The 17,376-nt window shown below is 46.2% G+C and overlaps 2 protein-coding genes across 3 annotated transcripts in view; both read left to right on the forward strand.

The window, feature by feature from the left end:
• Window positions 1–3,009: 3,009 nt before the first annotated feature.
• On the forward strand, window positions 3,010–13,500 carry LOC310814057 (heterogeneous nuclear ribonucleoprotein Q-like). Of its 2 annotated transcripts, none has more exons than XM_083683303.1 (12): window positions 3,010–3,127; window positions 4,770–4,929; window positions 5,827–5,945; window positions 6,274–6,381; window positions 7,223–7,336; window positions 7,581–7,757; window positions 8,261–8,396; window positions 9,211–9,416; window positions 9,734–9,883; window positions 10,311–10,432; window positions 10,650–10,981; window positions 11,988–13,500. In XM_083683303.1, exons 2-12 carry the CDS (start codon window positions 4,782–4,784, stop codon window positions 12,014–12,016), a joined length of 1,641 nt encoding a protein of 546 aa, XP_083539429.1. In that variant the 5' UTR covers window positions 3,010–3,127; window positions 4,770–4,781; the 3' UTR covers window positions 12,017–13,500. The 2 variants fall into 2 exon arrangements, with proteins under 2 accessions (XP_083539429.1, XP_083539430.1); XM_083683304.1 differs by having other exon boundaries at window positions 11,991–13,500.
• Window positions 13,501–14,350: 850 nt separating this feature from the next.
• Window positions 14,351–17,376, forward strand: part of LOC310814053 (sorting nexin-14-like) — a 23,948-nt gene continuing 20,922 nt past the window's right edge. The window contains exons 1-9 of the mRNA XM_083683297.1: window positions 14,351–14,417; window positions 14,630–14,784; window positions 15,254–15,374; window positions 15,772–15,842; window positions 16,398–16,476; window positions 16,574–16,617; window positions 16,720–16,807; window positions 16,955–17,039; window positions 17,290–17,376. The exon at window positions 17,290–17,376 is cut by the window's right edge and continues 70 nt beyond it. Of these exons, the coding sequence (XP_083539423.1) occupies window positions 14,648–14,784; window positions 15,254–15,374; window positions 15,772–15,842; window positions 16,398–16,476; window positions 16,574–16,617; window positions 16,720–16,807; window positions 16,955–17,039; window positions 17,290–17,376 (712 nt within the window). The 5' untranslated portion in view covers window positions 14,351–14,417; window positions 14,630–14,647. The remainder of the gene's footprint in view (window positions 14,418–14,629; window positions 14,785–15,253; window positions 15,375–15,771; window positions 15,843–16,397; window positions 16,477–16,573; window positions 16,618–16,719; window positions 16,808–16,954; window positions 17,040–17,289) is intronic.

Here is a 17,376-nt window from a genome sequence, read left to right on the forward strand (position 1 = left end):
CAGGTCATGAAGTGACCTTTAACCTCTCCTATTCAGACAGGGTCACAGGGGTTAAGTCCATTCAACACTTAGCATAGAGCTTCAGTAATTAAGGGTCACAAGAATGACGGGATGACTGTGACATAAGTGAATAGATGACTCAACATTATGTTAATTCTACTCTTTACTTGAATCAATTGATGATCCATTATGTGACATGAACAGACCCCTGACTTGTACGTCCTGTGAGCTGCCCTCTATATCCTTCCTGACTTTAGTCTTATTGATTTGGAGAAATACAGAGAATGCAGTATGAACCTAATGAACCAGACTACTGTTTTTGGCCTTGGTCATTCATATGCCTTTCTTCCGAACATTAATTTTAATCACAAATGAATCGCCTCAGACTATTGGATAAGGAGGGTAATTTTTACGTTTACATTTATGGCATTTAGCAGACGCCTTTATCCAAAGCGACTTACAACAAATACATTTGTCTAAGTAAGTGAATCCATCAGTCATCATAAGAAAAAGTAATCTATGCTAGGACCAGGGGCCGTAGGCAGTCACGATGCTACAAGAAGGATTTTTTCTTTTCTTATTAATTTATTTATAGTAGAGAAACTTGTACAGGTAGTGGAGATGAAGAGGTCTTTAGGAGGGACAGTTAAGATGTGATGTCATGTTTACTGCACAGAAGGTGCATTCAGTAGAGCTGAACTAAAATTACAGTATGAGGTATTACAGTATGAGGTATTACAGTATAAGGTATTACAGTATGAGATATTACAGTATGAGGTATTACAGTATGAGGTATTGCAGTATGAGGTATTACAGTATAAGGTATTACAGTATGAGGTATTACAGTATTACAATATAAGGTATTACAGTATGAGGTATTACAGTATAAGCTACGGCTACCGCTGGGATTCTGAGTTCAGCAGAGTAACAGCTGCAGGGAAGGAGTGGTTCCTGAGCCTGCTGGTGCGGGAACAGAGCCTCCTGTACCGCCTCCCGGACTGGGATCTGTTGGTCAGAAAGTTCAGGGTCCAGTTGCAGAGGGAGGTGCTGATGCCAAAGTCACTGAGTTTGGTGACCAGCTTGGAGGGGATGATGCTGTTGAATGCTGAGCTGAAGTCAATGACTTGAGGCACATGGGGACGACTGCCTGGGCCAGTGACAGGTTAAAAATGTCAGTGAAGACCCCGGCCAGCTGCCCAGCGCATAAATCAAAAGCGTTCTTATGAATCCTTTGGACCGAACCACCTCATAAAATCAAACAAATGCAAACGGTTTATGATAATGACAACCAAGTGTATCTGAGCTCATGAATTATAGCTGGCTTGAGTCCAGAGAGGGTTGGCGAGCAGAGCAGACAGACAGACCCTCATTGGACAATGTGGGAGAGGGGGCCGCGTGGCGCAGGCAGGTCCACCTCTGAGATGTGGGGGCAGACAGAGGTACGTATTTATGAAGTTCACCAGAACCTCCCTCTTCCACAGAACGGTAACTCATTGATTATGAGTCATCCATGGGTGACTTGTGCTGAAAGAAAAACTGCATATTTTACACGACAGCTCGGTTATCCATGTAGCACGTATGCTTTTCATCTCCCCAGTGAATTAATTAGGGGCAAGCCCCATCATTCTCACAGGTCCCATCCGCTTCTTATGGGGCCTGCAGAGCTCATAAATGACAACAGGCTGTACAATGACATTGGTCATGCCCTTTGCTTCAGCTCAATGCCTTATGAATAAGGACAAGTGGGTGCTTAAATTGCTCTGCCAAGATATGAAACACTGGGTAGCCTACTACTGCCATAGACTTAAGTAGGTGAGTATCAGGGGAGGCTGGCGGGGGAAGAAAGAGGAAGGCTGGGTTGTTGTAACGCATGGAATGGAATGAGGAATGGTATTTGATATCTCCACCAGCCTCCATTGACTTGTAGGTAGGTATCGGTGTGAGCAGCCAGTTTGTGGAACTGAATAAGTACTGAATTTAATTCAGTTAGCTTTAGGCTATGTGTCTCTCTCCTACAATCAACGCAGTACATGATGAAAACAACATATCTGAGAAAGGCTCTCTGTCTGAGCTGCCAGAGGAGGGGTGAAAAGCATAATGACAGACCTGATGACTTTGGAATTTTAATTTAACTCTCATTATAACCAGTGCGGGGTTATAGTCAAAGCCATGTCAGCAGATTCTACTCTGAATCATGTGAATTATTCAGGGTGTGATCATGACTGAATAAATGTTGGCTCTTTTCACATGTTGTGGTTCAAGTTCTTTGTTCACACTACCGGCAAGTCCATGAGGACAGTGCCACGCTGTGGCAGAAAGTGGAACTGTTATGGGTGTCTCCATGATTCACTCTCCAAGCTTCACTGCACAGTTAGGGTAGACGGATAGTTTGACTGAGCAATATGAACATCTCAAGTGTTTTGCACATGAGCCCAATAGACCATGGCGGAGTATCGTTATGTCTAGCTCATTATAGCCCACGGTAGTAAAATGCATGACAATTTAAGAAACAAACACCCATTGAGTCAACACAGGGTGTCTCAATTTCATGAGGTTGAGAATAATACTGATCTGACAGTGTGACTCCTCCAATTATCATCCCCATTTCAACCTTGGCTTCGGATACATGATATAATCACTTAATCTGCTCAGTCATTTTTGGCATTGATAGCCTACATTTTATAATACTGTAGTCACTGTCCAAATCTGTTCTGTCTGTGACTATGTACAAGTGCTCAGCATCTTTGTATATCCTGTAAAAAAAAAGAAAGAAATCCTCAGTGGATAATGGTTGAGCATCCTCCCCTCTCCTCCTCTCTCCTCCCCTCCTCTGTGGACCCGCCGCTGCTTGCTGCCGCCAGTGAGGATCCTCCGCCGCGCCGCGCCGCGCCGTGCCGCGCCGTGCCGCGCGTCCGTCCGCGCAGGAGGCGAGCCCGTGCAGGGGTGTCTAAGAAACCCCATCGATGAGACAAAACTCGCGGCGTGAGCGCGGCAGCCATTTTACATCCTCAAGAGTGAATGAGTGGAGCCGGACCAGTGCCGGGAGTTTTACACTTTTCCCTCTTTTAATTAACACATTTTCCTTCCGAAATAATCAACACCATACAAGTTGGTGATCCATCGGCAGGTATGACGATTACTACTCATTGATGACGTGATCCTCGTGTCATTTTAGAGCTAGAAAGTGTGTGATCTTGTTGGTGTTTCAAACAATGTGGAAACTGGCGGTTGGGACGGGTTCTCCACTAGACCGGCTTTTTGAAATGGACTCTCCCTATGTGGCGGCACGTTGACACACCACGAAGCTAACCTACTAGCCTACAAGGCCTCTGTTTTTACCCTGTGACATTTACGAGTCAAATTAGGTTCAGTAAGCAACCCGAATACCAGCTACCGTGTTAATATATCGCTAGCTAGCGAACGCAGCCAAGTTAGCCTGCTAATTCTGACAGTTGAGGAATGACACGCGTTCTCATTGTCACCAGCTAGCTGCTTTGCTAAACCTCAGCAAAACTTCAAAAGTGATTGGGTTTTTTTTACGCTCCTAACAACTTGGCATTTAGATCTGGCGAACAAGGTAATGTGCATACGAGTGAATTAGCTAGCATCAATGCAGCTAACAGCAAGGTTTGTTATTGTCAGACAGACGTGTCTGGTACTCTGACCAGCTAGCGTTAGCCAACAACATGTGTCACACACACACAGACAGCGAGTGTAGCGGTGCCGCTGCTAGTAGGCCCTAACACTCACACTGACAGTAACCACATTGATAGCCTGCGCATATTATGGCAAGCGAATTTGTTTGAATATGTGATCGTGACAGTGAACTAAATCGGCCGCTTTTTGACGTGAAGTCAGTTTGAAGACAGTTGTTTTGCAGGCTAAACTTGTGCTAGCTGTGGTTTGTGACTGGCCGTGCACAGCTTTGGGTTGCAGGAGACGACGTTTCCAAGTCGGAATTCGGCTTTGCCACGTTTGTGTTTTCAGATCAGTTGTCAGGAGCAGACTCCACCGATCTGACTCAGCTAGCTGGTGACTGGACGCACTGTCCAGAACCTCGAACGTTAAGCTTGCTCGCTAACAGAGTAATCTTGACTGTAGATGAATAGCGGGTATATAGTATTTTTTGCTCCAGCACACATGCATGCTTGCAGTGCTGACTAGCCCGCTAGCTACCGGAAACTGGTGGTGCAGAGGGAACACGTGTATCAGCTCTCTCGCCAGTGCTGAAGTCAGCATTCAGCGATCAGTTAAGATAAACTTGTAATTTAGCCATCAATCCCGAACTCTTGTGCGTGGCGGGAGTCGAAATGTAGCTCGACAATGTCCGTATGTGAAAGTAGTGAAGGCGGGAAATGTTCCATGGGCATAAAACGTGAACACGAACTCAGTGTAACGTTACACAAGTTTTGATCCTATCGCTGGTCTCTATACCATAAATAGCACATGTAATCGAAACGAGTCTGAAGGTAACGTAAGCTACTCGGTGTCAACGGTGATTGCATTCTAAAAAAATGTATATGTGTCAGAGATGGGAAATTCACCACGTATTGTAAATGTGATATCACCTGATTCCACAGTCATAGGGGACCACATGGACCCACATGTAGCTGAGATGCTGCCCCTGTTATTGCACAATGACAAGTGACAACACCCCCTCCCTCCCCCCTACCTACCCACCCACCCACCCCAAGAAAGAAAAGCTTTCAATCTCAATATTCTTATTACCCCTTGACCCAGGATTAATTTGGCTCATTGCATTTGCACAGATTTCTGGAGACATGGCCACAGAACATATTAATGGAAATGGTCCAGAAGAACCAATGGACACCACTGCAGCAGTTACCCATTCTGAACACTTCCAGACTTTATTAGAAGCTGGTTTACCACAGAAAGTTGCTGAAAAACTAGATGAAATTTACATAGCAGGTAAGGCGCATCATTGAATATCCAGCATATTCATACTACTACACAAATTTTTATTTTTTCTTGCAATTGCATGTGCTGTCATATTTCATCATTATTACCTTTTGAATGTGGGAATTGGGATCCTCTCAAGCAACTTTTTGTGGTTCCTACCAAAATGGGTACTGCAGTGTTACCAAAAAATAAAACCAAGACACTTGGTGTGAAATTCAATGAAATGACTGAATGTATGTTGTAATTATGTGAATTTCCAGTGCCTTTAGATTGAACATCTGGACAGAACGCCAGATGGGCGTAATGTGCAGGAACAATGGTAGCAGCTGTCGGTGGCTGGGGACAGGTGATGGGCCTCCAAGAGCAGAATGTGGACAAGCTCATTAGGAGCGTCACACAGAGCAAGACGGCCGTATCGAGTTACACCGACACATCTGCTCAGATTAGTTCTGCAAAAAAAAAAAAAAAAAAGGTCGAAGATTGTAGGAAGTGCTGCTGGCCCAACTGTAACTGAATGGACTTTGAGCATTTCAGGCCCGGCTGAAGCACGGGCCTATCAGATATGACACAGCCGACCTCCTCCTGCTGCTGTACTCTGCCAGTTGTACGAGAAGTTTGAATTGTGCTCTTTTCAGTGTTCCAGTCTTAGACATGTTAAATCCTCCACCAACACTTAGAGCCACAAAAGTAACGTTGGAGCGTTCCACATCCCTGACCCCTGATTGGACAGCGAGAGGTGTCGCTAGACTGACCTGCCACCCTCATCTGTACATCTCCTGTCCCCCCCCCCCCCCTCCGTGCTGGGAGCTCACAGTGCTGTCTGTCCCCCCTCCGTGCTGGGAGCTCACAGTGCTGTCTGTCCCCCCTCCGTGCCTGGAGCTCACAGTGCTGTCTGTCCCTCTACAGGTTTGGTCTCTCACAGTGACCTAGATGACCGAGCGATCGAGGCTCTGAAGGAGTTCAACGAGGAAGGTGCTCTTCAGGTTCTGCTCCAGTTTAAGGACAGCGACCTCTCACATGTTCAGGTGAGCACCGAGGAACGCGGAAGGTGACAGGTTATACGTTTAAGGGGTGTGGCTCTTCCCGCTTTTTATCCTGAAAGATTTCCTGCTTTTAAATTGTTTTGGGGTTGTTGTTGTTGTTTGTTTTTTTGCATCTATTGATACACCATTGAATTGAAACTAATATCCTGTTTTTCCGGATTGTCACGATCCCATAGCTGAGAGTTTGGTTGATGTTATGATGACAGTGTTGTGTGTTATGCGATTCCTATTTATTGTGCAATTGTAACCCTACCTGTCCGCTATGTGTCTTTTGATTTTAATTAAATTATTTAATTATTTGACCCCACAGAACAAAAGTGCCTTTCTTTGTGGAGTAATGAAGACGTACCGACAGAGGGAGAAACAGGGGACCAAAGTCTCAGACTCCAACAAAGGTCCAGACGAGGCCAAAATCAAAGTAGGTTCTGAACACGCCGCCGTCATGGTTACGGGGTTCCCCCTAACTTAACATAAGAGGGGCGCCCCGCCACCTTGTCCACCACAAGACTTCAGAGGAAATGAAACTGATATGGTGTGGTCCTCTGTGGTCCTCTGTGGCTCAGTTGGTAGAGTGTGGCGTTCACAACGCTTAGGTTGTGGGTTTGATTCCTGCTGGGACCATATATACAAAAATGTATGCACTCACTGCAATGTAAGTCGCTTTGGATAAAAGCGTCAGCTAAATGGCGTTTATATTATTTATATATATATATATATATATGTGTGTGTGTATATATATATATATATATTCTATATTTATATTGATATTTAGTGATGATGGAGTAACTGTTTTTGACCGCCAGTGACGTTGTTAAAATCGTTAACGTTAAAGAGTTATCCCTGTTAGTGGTATTTTTAGCGTATTTTGACGTGAATAAATGCAAGTCTGGTTCTGATGATGCAACCCAGCACCACCTTGTTGGTTCAGATCTGGGGAGAACCCCGGGCCAAATCCACCTGATCCAAGCGGAGGTTGTGACACGGTGGTCAGTTTGTACGGTTCCTTCCTCACCGTGGCTCGTGAGCCAGTCATATGAATCCATTTCCGACCTAATTAAAGAATACTACTGCTGTTTATGACACCGTAGTGTTGAAACATAAACAAACATCAAGTCCTACATTGTTCGTGTGTGTGCTTGGAGAGGTGTGCTTCTGTTCAATGTGGTCCAAAATTTCAGGGGACCCTTTTTGACTCACAAGCGCCCCCAGAGGCCAGTAAGACTAGAGTGTGTCTTTAAAGCGTGTCTTTCCCTGCGCAGGCGCTGCTGGAGAGGACTGGCTACACGCTCGACGTGACCACCGGCCAGAGGAAGTATGGGGGCCCCCCTCCAGACTCCGCCCACTCAGGGGCACAGCCAACCATCGGTACAGAGGTATGATGCTTCCTCCTCCTGAGACGACCATTACTGTGTGTGTGTGTTTCTGTGTCCGCTGTCCAAATGATGAAACTTTTTACTTTTTCGTGGAGTAATTTCGGTTACGCTGAAAGTTTACCGCTAAGATCTGACTGGACACCCCTGACTTAAAACCTCCCCCACAGGTTGTCCCATTTCAAAGATTGTCCCATTTCGTTACAGACCCTTTGCTGACCTGATATTCTCTTGTCTCATCTCTCAGATCTTCGTGGGTAAGATCCCCAGGGACTTGTTTGAGGATGAGCTGGTGCCCCTGTTTGAGAAGGCGGGCCCCATCTGGGACCTCCGCCTGATGATGGACCCACTCAGCGGCCTGAACCGGGGCTACGCCTTCGTCACTTTCTGCACTAAAGAGGCTGCACAGGAGGCCGTCAAACTGGTACGTAGCCTCCGGCCCGGGCTCCTTCCCTCCCCTGAAGTACACACTCCTTCTCTCCTCCTCGTAGATCGAGACAGAAGGAAATGGTGTTAGAACTGCGGTGGCTGTAACTCCCCCTAGCCCAGACTCTTAACCAATCCAATGCTTTTAATAAATGCTGTAGGAGGTTCAAAGGCTAATACAGTTCCGGCGTGTTGCAAACGTTTCTGCATCCAATGTCCACATGATGCCAATGCAAACTCTGTCCTAGAGTAACCCCGGTTACGCTGATAGTTTACCGCTAAGATCTGAATGGACATTTGGCAGAATCTCTTGTGAACAGTGCAGAAGGGTGTGCACTTGAGGGGAGGAAGGAAGAGGGAGGAAGAGGGCTAAGATGGCAGCCTAAGTCTATTTAACACTTGTGGTCAGACTCCTTCCTGACAGAATGATAGGAATGGAGGTTTGAGGCCGACCAGCCAGCAATGACATTTACACCCTCTGTGTCTCTCTCCCCTCCGCAGTGTAACAACAATGAAATTCGACCAGGCAAACACATCGGCGTTTGCATCTCTGTGGCCAATAATAGACTGTTCGTTGGCTCCATCCCCAAGAGTAAAACAAAAGAGCAGATCGTGGAGGAATTCGCGAAAGTCACAGGTAAGAAACACCTTATATTGGATGGTTAGGAGGAACACAGTGGGGTTTTAATGCACATTGATATCATGACTGTTTTATAAAGACTGAGGTATTTTGTCACTGAAAGTGGTAGTTTTCTTGGCTCTGTAATGACCTTTTGATACTCTTTCGCCTCTTGGTATTGACACACATTGTCTTATTTGAATATTAATACTGACTCTTAACAACCACCAACCAGCCCTGCTGTGTTAGACTCAGGGCCTCTGTTTGCTGGGCTGTAAAACTCATGTTCAAAGGCTGATTCTAAATCTCAGTGTTGAAATGTTTCTGTATTTAGTGTCCAAATGATGAAATATCTACTCTATCCTAGAGTGACTTCGGTTGCGCTGATAGTTTACCGCTAAGATCTGACTGGACACTTAGCAGACGCTGTTTCCACATAACCCAAACTGGGCACTCATTTACGGTCTCCTGAGACAGCCCTGCTCCAATAGGCCAGCTGAAAGGAAAGGAAAGGGGCACGAGATGTTGTGAGAGAGAGAAAAAATGAAACAACATTCCTTGAATTTGTGCTAAATCATTTTCTGCTGTCAACCATGTTGTAAATTTAGACTCATTTGGGTAACATTCTCTGAGCTCCATTTTAGCTGTGCAGTGCTGGTTAGAACTGTGTATGGAACGAGAGAGAGAGAGAGGGAGGGAGCTCTCTGCTCTCCCAATGGCCAGCCACCGTGGTCCTCCCCGTTGGACGGAGGGAAATGTTGTGTGCTGATATTGAGCTAGTATACCCACCGCCTGTCCCCCCCCCCCCTCCTTTCTTCCTCTCTTCCAACAGAGGGTCTTAATGATGTCATACTATACCATCAGCCAGACGACAAGAAGAAGAACCGGGGTTTCTGCTTCCTGGAGTATGAGGACCACAAGACCGCGGCCCAGGCCCGGCGCCGGCTGATGAGCGGCAAGGTCAAGGTCTGGGGGAACGTGGTCACTGTGGAGTGGGCCGACCCCATCGAGGATCCTGACCCGGAGGTCATGGCCAAGGTACTGGGGCGGGGAGGGGCAGGGATGATGGGGGGGGGGGGGGGGGGTGGTGGAGGCTGGGAGGGAAGGGGATTCAAATCGCCTTTGAGAAAAGCTAACTTTTATTATCTTTTAGTTTTCAACTCCATCCAACTTGTTTGATTACATAATGGTAGTCAATAACACCGGTTTGAAATGGAGGCCTTTAAGCAGGGACAGCCGTTTTTGTGAGATGTAATCACCTATATTGCTGGAGACATAAGTCTCCTAAGTCCCAGCTGGTCCCTCTGACCCCGGGCCGTCCCTCTGACCCTGGGCTGTCTCTCTCTCTCTCCCAGGTCAAAGTCTTGTTTGTTCGGAACCTTGCCAGTACTGTAACGGAGGAAATACTTGAAAAGGCCTTCAGTCAGTTTGGTAAACTGGAGCGGGTGAAGAAGCTGAAGGACTACGCCTTCATTCACTTTGAGGAGCGAGACGGGGCCGTGAAGGTACCAGCGCCTTTATTTCTCTCTCTCCCCCTCTGTCCCGAACACACACACACTGTGTCTCTCCCCCTCCCTCTGTCCTGAACTCACTCTCTCCCCCTCTCTCCCTCTCGCTCTCTCTCCCCCTCCCTCTGTCCTGAACTCACTCTCTCCCCCTCCCTCTGTCCTGAACTCACTCTCTCCCTCTCGCTCTCTCTCCCCCTCCCTCTGTCCTGAACTCTCTCTCTCCCCCTCCCTCTGTCCTGAACTCTCTCTCTCTCCCTCTCGCTCTCTCTCTCCCTCCCTCTGTCCTGAACTCTCTCTCTCCCCCTCCCTCTGTCCTGAACCCTCTCTCTCTCTCCCCCTCCCCTCCCCTAAGACTATGACAGAGCTGTGGTAACAATGGCGGTGTTGAGTGTAGTGGTTTGATTGTGCTGGTTCCTCTTGGCAGGCGCTGGCTGATCTCAATGGTAAAGACCTGGAGGGAGAGCACATCGAAATAGTCTTCGCTAAGCCGCCTGACCAGAAGAGGAAAGAGCGCAAAGCCCAGAGGCAAGCGGCTAAAACACAAATGTAAGCAAAGACTCACACACACAATTGATCGTCGCAGTCATTCGAAACCTACACACACACACACCCCCGACAACAGTTGGCTAGCATTGTTGGGCAACAATTGATTGTTTTCAGCTTGTGAATGGGACAGTCAGATAGCCACATGATCTGGTTTGAGGCAAGGTTAGAGAAACGTCTCTGGACTAACACCACGCCCCCCCTTTTCTGGTCTCCCCAGGTATGATGATTACTATTACTACGGGCCCCCCCACATGCCCCCCCCCACAAGAGGCAGAGGACGAGGGGGCCGAGGAGGCTACTCGTACCCCCCTGACTATTACGGATATGAAGATTATTACGATTACTACGGCTATGACTACCACAACTACCGGGGGGGCTACGAGGACCCTTACTATGGCTACGAGGACTTCCAGACCACCAACAGAGGGCGGGGGGGCGCCCGGGGAGGAGCCCGCGGGGGGGCTACCCCGTCCCGGGGCCGTGGGACCACCACGCCCAGGGGGAGAGTGGGCTTCTCCCAGAGAGGAGGCCCTGGAACGAGCAGCAGAGGTGGGTAAGGGAGGGGGGCACGGGGGGGACGGGGGCTTCTCCCTGAGAGGAGGCCCTGGAACTAGCAGCAGGGGGGGGGGGGGGGGGTTGTCAGGGGTTTGCTGTCAGCCATAGAAATTAAGGCAAAGGGGTGGAGGTTGGGACACAGGGGCTGAGCAAAGGGGGGGGGGGGGGGGGTTTAGAGGTTTGCTAGCTTTGTCAGCCCTAGAAATGAAGTCTGTTTCTGTGGTGTCGGCAATGCACGGAAACACAGCTTTTGGTTGAAACCGTTTTTTTTTTTTTTAAATAAAGAAAATATTACTAATATATTTACTCTGGTTTCTTTCATCTTCACAATGTGGAAGAGGTTGATCCCAGGTCTACATTTAGCCGAGAGAAAGTAAAGCAACTGTACATCTGTGACGTTCTGAATGACCTATGAACTCTAGAGGGTTGTGATTGATGGGGAGACTATGTTTACACTCCAGCGTTTGAAAAGATGCACCTGCTGATTGGCCTCACCACTAATCCTTGACAGGTGTCTCCTTTCACAGAGCCCAACTCTCCCTCTCCCTCCCTCTCTCTCTCCCTCCCTCTCTCTCCCTCTCCCTCTCTCTCTCTCTCCCTCTCTCTCCCTCTCCCTCCCTCTCTCTCTTTCTCTCTCTCTCTCTCTCTGTCCCGTGCTCTCTCTCTCCCTCCCTCCCTCTCTCCCTCTCTCTCTCTCTCTCTCTCTCTCTCTCTCTCTCTCTCTCTCTCTCTCTCTCTCTCTCCCTCCCTCTCGTGCTCTCTCTCTCTCTCCCTGCTCATCTGCACATTTAGATCAGCGCATTCATGAAAAACATTTCAGGAATGTCATTAGAATGTGATTAACCCCAGAGCTGGCGTTGTGTGAATGTGACATAACTGAAATGTAACTTAATCAATTCATTTGTTTGTGTTTCTGTAAGTGTACTTTGAATTCCGTTCTAATTTTACACCCCTCCCTCCCTCCCTCTCTCCCCCTTCCTCTCTCTCCTTGCTTGGACAGCAGGAAAGCGGGGTCGAGGCCGGTCCTGACCTGTTACTATGACGACTGACTTGCTGTGTTGGGGTTACACCGTAAGCTGCAATGGATGTTGATGGAAAAACTCGGCGAAAAGGTCCAATGATATTCCAGCCTTACAGAAGCATCTACCCTGAAACTGCCACCCCCTGAAGATAACGACAACCGGAGCTTTTAGAGAAAAACTCGCCACCTCCCTAACCCCCCCCCCCCGCCCCGCCCAACCTCCCACCCCACCCCAATCTCCCTGTATGCCCCAACAACCTGCCCTGCCCCCTGCCCCCGCCCCCTAAAAATGCCATTTTTAAATAATTATTGAAGAATTTGCACTTTTTAAGTTTCTTAGTTTGAAGTGGCTCAAAGGAGCTTGATGCTGTTGTATATTTTTGTGCTAATCGCAATTTTTATTGTCGGAATATCCATGTTAATCTTAATCGTTTGAAAGAGAACATTTGCAGGTTTTTAGGTGTAACCACCTGGCATGGATAAGTCAGGCATTCCAGGAAAAGTGGTTCTGTTCAGAACTTGTCTTTAATGGGTTGGTTGACTACCTCAGTACCGAGGATTAAACTGCCCGACCTGTACTGTACATAGGGACACATTATATTGATGAAAGCAGGGCTTGTTTTCATACAAACATATGCACAAGAGCAGCAGCAGCACACAACCCATGTACTTAATGTAATATAGACATTTTTCTGCTGCAGCTCTGACACTGCAAACAGTCAAACTGGGCATGCAAAATTCTCTCATATGATGAGCCTGAACAAGCCCTGCTTTTATCCTATTTTGAACTGAATTAGCTTCCTTGCTTCTTCAGATTATGTAGTTACTGGTTGTATAGTTTGGAAAAAATGTTACTTTTGTAAAAGGCTTCAAACGACATCTCCAGAGGCATCAACTGCCTTTGATAAAAGCCCTGCAGTATCCCTTTCCCACTAAAACAATGGATTTTTGTTATTTTTTTTTGTTTTGTTTTTTTGTTATTAATAAATACCAATAGAGCATTTTTGAAGGATGTAAACAGAATTATGTTGAGCACCCTACTACATCATAAAATCCATTTTGTGAGAAATAGTCCCCAATCATGCGTAATCTTAAATGGTTCCTTCCCCAACTGTTTAAGCCAGCTACTGATTCTGTCAAAAGACTCTCGACTGAAATGACGGCCAGAAAGCTTCCTCCAGGAGCGGTGGTGCCTGTAGCTGGTGTGGTTGGCTCTGGGATCATGGTTATCACCTTAGTGGTTTAAAGGGATACTGCAGCTATTATTTGTATTCCATGTATAGCAGGAGACTGAACTATTCATCCGGTTTTGTATACAGTTAACTCCCTCTCAATAAAATCATTACAACCACCTTTTGAAAAAGATGTTAGCAGTTTTAAACTGTTGTTGGTGGCCAACAACATTTTTTGCATTCCTGCAAATAAATTGTTTTATACTGTAAAATGGAGGTGAGTGTAACTTATTTTTGTAATAAAGTTTTTGATTTCTATGTGTGTCTTACTGTCTGGAATGACATGGTACCGCTGAACCCTTATGCACTGGTTCAGAGTGGTGGGGAGTCTTTTATCTATAGCTTTGAGTTGTGACATAGGATATCATTTCTCTGATGATACACAACAAAGCGCACTACTGAAGGAACATATTGGTTTTCTGTGATGATCCACCATAGAGGGTAATGTGTCTGTCGTACAGGACTAAAGATCTGACATCAACCTGGCACTCATTTTGTCTCCTACACGGTCATGTGACCAGAGTAGAAGGGATGTGGTGTCACCGCAGGTTTTAAATAACAACCTTCACCTAATAAGTCTAGGATGTCATCGTTACTCATGAGAACCTCCGACACCTCCCCGGCCGTGTGGCGGTGGGTGAAGTAACGGGAGGGAGGGAGGGAGGGACGGGGAGTCCGGACATGTGGACTGCGGACTGGACCGTGATGTCACGTAGACAGACCAGAGACAGTGGGGACGGTTGAGATAACTACCGTAAACATACGATAACATACAGTAAACATACGATAACATACAGTAAACATGTGACACAGCTAGGGTAACATGATATAACTACAGTAAATATCTTTGGCGTAAACCAGAGCCATCACAGCCATCCTACGGGGACCCGGAGGTGACATCAGACCAGGGAACGACGAGAAATAACCCCGCATTATAATAATATACTTTATGATCGAAATGCAATGATATTCTGAAATGTGTAGGCGCACATGAAAGGCTAGTGTCTCTGTGTGTATGTGTGTGTGTGTGTTTAATTTCTGCCCATTTGTCAGGCTGGAAGATGCGCTGCATATTCATATCCAACTGTCTACAGAGCCGGAGGGAGAGATGTCGCTCGCCTGCTCCATAACTGGCGAAAATCTCAAACATCAAATTGATCCAGCGTTCACTGGCATGGTGAGTATAGATTTAAAATGATTAAAAACCATCTTGATGTTATTTATTTTTATTTTTATCCTTAGCCTTCGTTTGGTAGGCTGTATCAAATGTCTAAATGTCGCATTTGTCGCGGTCTTTATACATGGGCTAGAAAACGCCCTCGGCGTCTCTGCATTACACAGTCAAAAGCGCAAAATAACATATTTAATGTCGGCCTATTAATTGTGTAGTACACAGCCTAGGCGACCATGGGGTTCATCACAGCCTATCTGCGGAACATGAGGCCCAGGGTGAGGCTGGAGGTGTTCAGGGAGCTGGGTCGCCAGTACCCGGTGTTCTGCTGCCTCCTGCTCGTCCTGCTGCTGTCCACCGTCCTGCTGAACAGGTACGGACCTTCACAACATACAAACATCATCTACATCTAGATGTATACGATGATGAAATTAGACACATGTATGTGTAATGATAGCAAATGTGTAATTATTAGTCATAATAATTATTTTTTATTTTATTTTTAGTTTTTAGTTTTTTTTAATAAATCTAATGATGTCAAAATTGTCAAACGAAGTCAAATCTGTGAACATTTCCTATCCGTATACGTCGATATTGATATGTCTTCTTGTCTAACGCGTCCATAGGTAAACTGTACCTTCATAACAACATACAAACATGGTCTAGATGTACCTGTATATGATTATGACATTTAGAAATGAAATTAGTAAGGCAAGTGTGTTTCCACATAAATGTATTCTAATCATTCTAACCATCACTTTGTCTAATGATGTCCAGGCCGTCAGCATTGCCTATCTGTATGAGTCCATATTGATATGTGTTCATGTCTAATGCATCCACAGGTACCTGCATATTATGATGGTGTTCTGGTCCTTCCTGGCTGGAGTGATCACCTTCTACTGCTCTCTGGGTCCGGACTCTCTGCTGCCCAACATCTTACTGTCCATGAAACCAAAGACCAAGGTAGGTGTCCTTAGATGCATGTCCTTAGAAGTACCTGTATGTTGGAGTAATCGGAGGATGGGCTTGTTGTAATGCATGGAACGGAATGAGGATACCCATTCCTTATTCCATTCCATGTATTACAATGAGCCCATCCTCCGATTTCTACCTTCACCAGCCTCCCCTGCTTTATGTACACCGTAGTACAGCATGTTGTTCTGTCATTTGTTTATAATCGGTGTAATGGTCCCATAAAGAATGGGCCTTTAAATGACTCGACATATAAATAAAAGAGAATTAAATTATTAATTTATGCAGGAACGTTTGGATGGTAATTTTTGACAGTCAGAGGTTGAGCTTTCTCTGTATCTGTGTGTGTGTGTGTGTGTGTGTGTGTGTGTGTGTGTCTGAACAGTCGGATCAGCAGGAGTTGTTCCCCTTGGGTCATAGCTGCGCAGTCTGTGGGAAAATAAAGTGCAAAAGACACAGGTGAGATAGTCGTGATGTTTCAGACAGGTGAGATAGTCGTGATGTTTCATTTCGGTTTCCCGGGCACAGATTAAGCCTAATCCTAGACTAAAAGACCCATTTAATGGCGATTTTCTATTGAAAATTGTATTTAATCCAGGACTAGTCTCAGTCTGTGTCTGAAACCAGCCCTGGAGTACTTCTGTTCTCGTCTAGTTTACAGTCATGGTGATTCACCCATATACTTGTCACATGATCAGAGTAAAACGATGTATAGACTCAAGAATCCCTGAAATGACCGCTTGTATTTAAAGCTCTCCTCAAACTGGTGGGTTTGTTTTCCGTCATCTAAATGTGTCATTAGTGGGGATTTGTGGATGTTTGATGTTATGCTGTTCCCTAGTGGCCAAATAGGATTCTGAGGTTAATCATTGAATTGAGTTCGGATCTTTCTCAGTTGAGGACATAGTAGAGTGAACTAATAGTCTTGTCAGTATTTCACATAGAAAAATATTTCATATTTTACAGACCAGTTAAAGGGGTATCACTTATCTAAATCTTCTTATCTATTGACAGACCAACATTGCTGTTGGAGAACTACCAGCCTTGGCTGGACCTCAAAGTTCCCTCTAAAGTGGACGCCTCTCTGTCGGAGGTACAGCATGTGTTGTGGTAACACTTCAGTGTTTACATTATTAAATGTCACACTCTCAGTTCTAACATGTGGAATGTTTTCGCTTTTTTTTTTCAAGATTCTAGAACTGGTCCTTGAGAACTTTGTGTATCCTTGGTACAGGTAAGGAGAGGAGGTCCTTCACTGCATATGATATAGACACGTGGTCTGATATGATGCACATGTGCAGCCAGACATGTGACCTGATCGATGTCTCTCCTGCAGGGACATCACAGATGACGAGGCGTTTGTGGACGAGCTGAGGGTGACTCTGCGTTTCTTTGCGGCTGTTCTCGTGCGGCGGACTCAGAAGGTGAAACAAACAGAAAAACACCAACAATTCAATTAACAATAATGTATTTATTCCTGAGGGGGGCGATGGCACTGGGGGGCATTTAAAATGGCAGCTTACATCCAGTCCATGGACATCAGGTCTAATCGTCCTTTTGTTGTTTTCCAGGTTAATGTCGCGTCCCTAATCACACAAAAACTGCTTAAAGTTTCCATGAAGCACATCGAAATAATCAGCAAAGCAAGACACAAAGGTAGTTTATCAATCGATTAATCACCGTATAGTGCCTGTACTGCAGAGCCAGAATCAAACATGGAACACTGAATTCTCTCTCTCTCTCTTTCCCTCCCTCCCTCTCTCTCTCTCTCTCTCTCTCTCTCTCTCTTTCTATCTCTCTCGCTCTCTCCCCCCTCTCTCTCTCTGTTCTCTCTCTCTCTCTGTTCTCTCTCTGTTCTCTCTCTCTCTCTGTTCTCTCTCTCTCCCCCCCCCCTCTCCTCCTACAGTGAAGAACTCAGAGTACCTCCAGCAGGCAGGTCTGGAGGAGTATGGACCGGACCTCCATGTGGCGCTGCGTAGCCGCAGGGATGAGC

Source organism: Argentina silus (genome assembly GCF_951799395.1).
Source record: "Argentina silus genome assembly, chromosome: 13".
NCBI classification, from domain to species: Eukaryota; Metazoa; Chordata; class Actinopteri; order Argentiniformes; family Argentinidae; genus Argentina; species Argentina silus.

What these genes read in the sequence shown, in the direction of transcription:
- LOC310814057 (XM_083683303.1), top strand. Translation starts at nt 4,782, where the DNA reads ATGGCCACAGAACATATTAATGGAAATGGTCCAGAAGAACCAATGGAC. An exon ending in ACCCGGAGGTCATGGCCAAG is followed by an intron (nt 9,417 to 9,733) that starts GTACTGGGGCGG and finishes TCTCTCTCCCAG; the next exon opens with GTCAAAGTCTTGTTTGTTCG. An exon ending in AGCGAGACGGGGCCGTGAAG is followed by an intron (nt 9,884 to 10,310) that starts GTACCAGCGCCT and finishes TCCTCTTGGCAG; the next exon opens with GCGCTGGCTGATCTCAATGG.